This window comes from Dendroctonus ponderosae, unplaced genomic scaffold, assembly GCF_020466585.1.
Source record: "Dendroctonus ponderosae isolate FM_Combo_2020 unplaced genomic scaffold, Dpon_F_20191213v2 Dpon_F_20191213_3, whole genome shotgun sequence".
Taxonomy (NCBI): domain Eukaryota; kingdom Metazoa; phylum Arthropoda; class Insecta; order Coleoptera; family Curculionidae; genus Dendroctonus; species Dendroctonus ponderosae.
The window spans coordinates 15816384-15819551 of NW_026018508.1; the positions used below are offsets into that span (position 1 = coordinate 15816384).

The window sequence follows — 3168 nt, forward strand, 5'->3', positions numbered from 1 at the left end:
CCCCTGACTTTAAAGCTGGATCCGCCCCTGAATGCAACAGAGGAAAACATGAGCGTTCAATAGCTACTATTCCCTGAAAATCTTCATTAAAATACTCCAAACAGTTTCAAATAAATTCATGGTTTTTTGCGTTTTTTAATAAAATTTTAGCGCCCAACGTTGAAATTATGCACTTAAGGGCCCTCAATTATCAGAACTTTTCATCGTTTTTCCAACCTCTCATAGTTTGTCAGAGTACTTTTGAATCATCCTGTTTACAGGGGATGAAAGTGTCGATTTACCTGCACTTCTGGATGAGTAGCAATCGCAAATAGGGCAAAGGAAATCGCCGAAGAAGTTGTATCGTGGCCCTGGAAAGAAGTCTTGCTCAGCACACAAGCAGAGGATTAATCGGCTTCAGTTACCTCAAACATAAAAGTGTTCACTTCGTCCCTCAGCTCCTTCCTGGATAAAGGTTTTCCGTCAATTCTGGCGTCCAGAAGCATATCCAGGAAAGCCAGGCGTTTTTTGACGCCAAAATCATCAGCCTGGGAACTTTCTGACTTTTTGGCTTTCTGGTTATGTTCTTCTATCCGCTGCGATATCACTGCGTCCACGTGCTTATGGATGATCTTTAAATAAAGCAATGCAATCAGAGACATAAAAGCCCTCAAAATAGCCCAACTCACCCTAAGAGCCCTTTTCTCCTTGTAGTAGTTCGACGTTAGCATATATAGACGCGGACTGAGGTACGAAAAAACGCGATCCGCCACAATATTGCACATGTCCTTGATGCTCTTCACATATTGCGAATTGCCCGAGTCGAGGGCATGAATTTTCACCCCCATTGCCGCTTCTGGAACCCAAAAAGCGTGAGATTTCGTCACGATTTACGGCTGTTGGAGTGGACCGACCGCAAATAACATCCAGGGTGTATAAAGAGATCAATTGGGATATTTCCACACTGTCTTTTCCAGCTTCAGATTCCAGCTTTTTCAGTAGATTGTCACCCACGCCGTCGAAAGAGCCGATAAACTGTTGTAGGATCGAGAAATGGAAGGAGTGCGTTATCACTTTTCGGTGATTTCTCCATTTTGAACCTGCAAATAAACACAAAACATTGAACTTTTGACGAGCAAAGCAACCGCAATGCTGAGGCCAAGACTTGCAAGTCTCACTTTTTGCGCTAAACTAGACTTGCCGAAGCTTGTGAGAAGACCCTGCCCAAGCCATCCATGGAAAAAGTGATACAGGTTGGATTTTTCGATGTGAACTGATGATGAGTGCATAAACTCATTAAATTCATAATCAGTAGACACCAACATCCAGCTGAACAATCCATCATGGAAAAGAATGGTGTCTCCGTATGTTTTCAAATACCCCATTAGATTATCCAGGAAAACTGCAATAGAAAATTCACGCATTTGCTTTTCTAGTGAATCTTTAGCTCTCACCAATGGATCCTGGCAGGAAATCCAGCAAATTTCCAAAAATCAAAAACGGCTTTTTTCCCGGCACATTTCGCAAGTACTTTGACTGGCTTTTGATTCGGCTACTGGCGATGTGAACTAAAATGTAGGCGACAATCGGTAACACTAGTAGGATCCACATTTCGATCGACTAATGCGTGCAAAATGTAACTATAAAATGCACTGGATGTCGACTGCAAGTCGACTGCTTGCTGCAGAAATTTATTATCTATTCAAAATGCTTACTTAGGGTGCTTCAATCACTTAAATCAGTTTAAGAAGTTTAAACATATTTAAAGACCAAGGCGCGGAATATATGCAGTTAAATTCAATCAAAATATGAGCATATATATGCGTAATTTTTATTACACACAAACATTGATTAGTTGGTAAATATTTGTCTCTTGAGAAAGTAACGGAAAGCGATGACATGAAATACTTTAAAACAGAATTATAAAAACATTTTAATGTGAAATTGGATAGTAGGAATTTATAAATAAATGCTTGTCAAAGTTTTCCAATAAAAATGATTATCTGATGTCAGTAAATATATGTTTATATATAGAAAAGTTCTTTCAACATCTACCAATGTAATCGTTTGGGCCGCAAGATATAAAGCCAAGGTGTAATTGCGTTGGATGATTTTTCAACAAAAATACTGTTTACAGACTAGAAATTTGAAATCTTCATTCTTTTCTACAGTAGCATCTAATTTTTGTGTAACTTTAACGCCTGCATCTCCGGGAATCTTCATACAATGAGCGGAAAATGCTTGAACAAAATTAATCGCTTCACTTGAACTCAAATTGTTACTTTGTAATGAAACTATCATATCTGGTAAACATTAAATTTGATTTGGATGAAAACAAGTTGCTTGGCTACACTCGCATTTTCACCATTAATTGGCCTTGCAATGCACACTGCTAGTTGTCTTCTAATCTAAAGTTAATTCCTTAATAGCTTGGAAATGTTCTGCGTAGAATATCGCGAATATATATAACTTCTTTTAAGTTTGAAATTAGTTTGGTGTCCAATGGATATTCAGTTCTGATGTTTTCTGCAACTCTGTTTAGTCCATTTAGAAGACAAGTGGCATGCACCATACCAGGGATAAAATATTCTTAAGTTTTGGCCCACTTTTACCGTATACGACGCTGCATCAGACAAAAACACCCAAAAATTTTCTGCTTGGATTGCATTTGGCTAGACAAATTCTGATAACCATGATTGGATAAAGAGGGTTGCTGTCGTATGGTTAGTTTTGTCTAGCTCTTTTGAGGAAATTAAATAGGCTTTACTTGGATTATCTTCCTGTGAGGCTCCAATCATAAGATGTGCGATATGTCGACCACAAGAATCTCTGCTTTCATCAACAATAGTGCAAAAAGTATGATTGTCCAGAGCAACTCTAATTTCCTGAATTGCCGTTTTCTATATCTACTACATTCACATTCTTCTTTCTTATGGTAGAATTCATGGAAGTTTCTGTTACAGTTTTTGATTAAAGATTGTTTGAATTGACTACTGAATGACCTCTGTGTCTTATGTGACTAGTGAATGACCTCTGGTGGAGCTTATGAATCTAATTTAAGACCATTAAAAGTTCAAATTATATTTTAAGAATAATTTACAGAAAGGACAAACTGTATCCCACTAGAGAGTTATATAACAAAGAAATTAGCGGCATATCATTGCTATACATACATTCAGCATGCTCATT

The 3168-nt window shown here is 37.8% G+C and overlaps 1 protein-coding gene across 1 annotated transcript in view; it reads right to left on the reverse strand.

The window, feature by feature from the left end:
- LOC109538692 (cytochrome P450 4c3) overlaps positions 1-1738 on the reverse strand; it is a 4214-nt gene extending 2476 nt beyond the window's left edge. The window contains exons 1-6 of the mRNA XM_019906050.2: positions 1434-1738; positions 1181-1381; positions 894-1079; positions 669-835; positions 405-611; positions 282-350 (exon numbers count right to left, since the gene is read on the reverse strand). Of these exons, the coding sequence (XP_019761609.2) occupies positions 282-350; positions 405-611; positions 669-835; positions 894-1079; positions 1181-1381; positions 1434-1590 (987 nt within the window). The 5' untranslated portion in view covers positions 1591-1738. The remainder of the gene's footprint in view (positions 1-281; positions 351-404; positions 612-668; positions 836-893; positions 1080-1180; positions 1382-1433) is intronic.
- Between the last annotated feature and the right edge of the window lie 1430 nt (positions 1739-3168).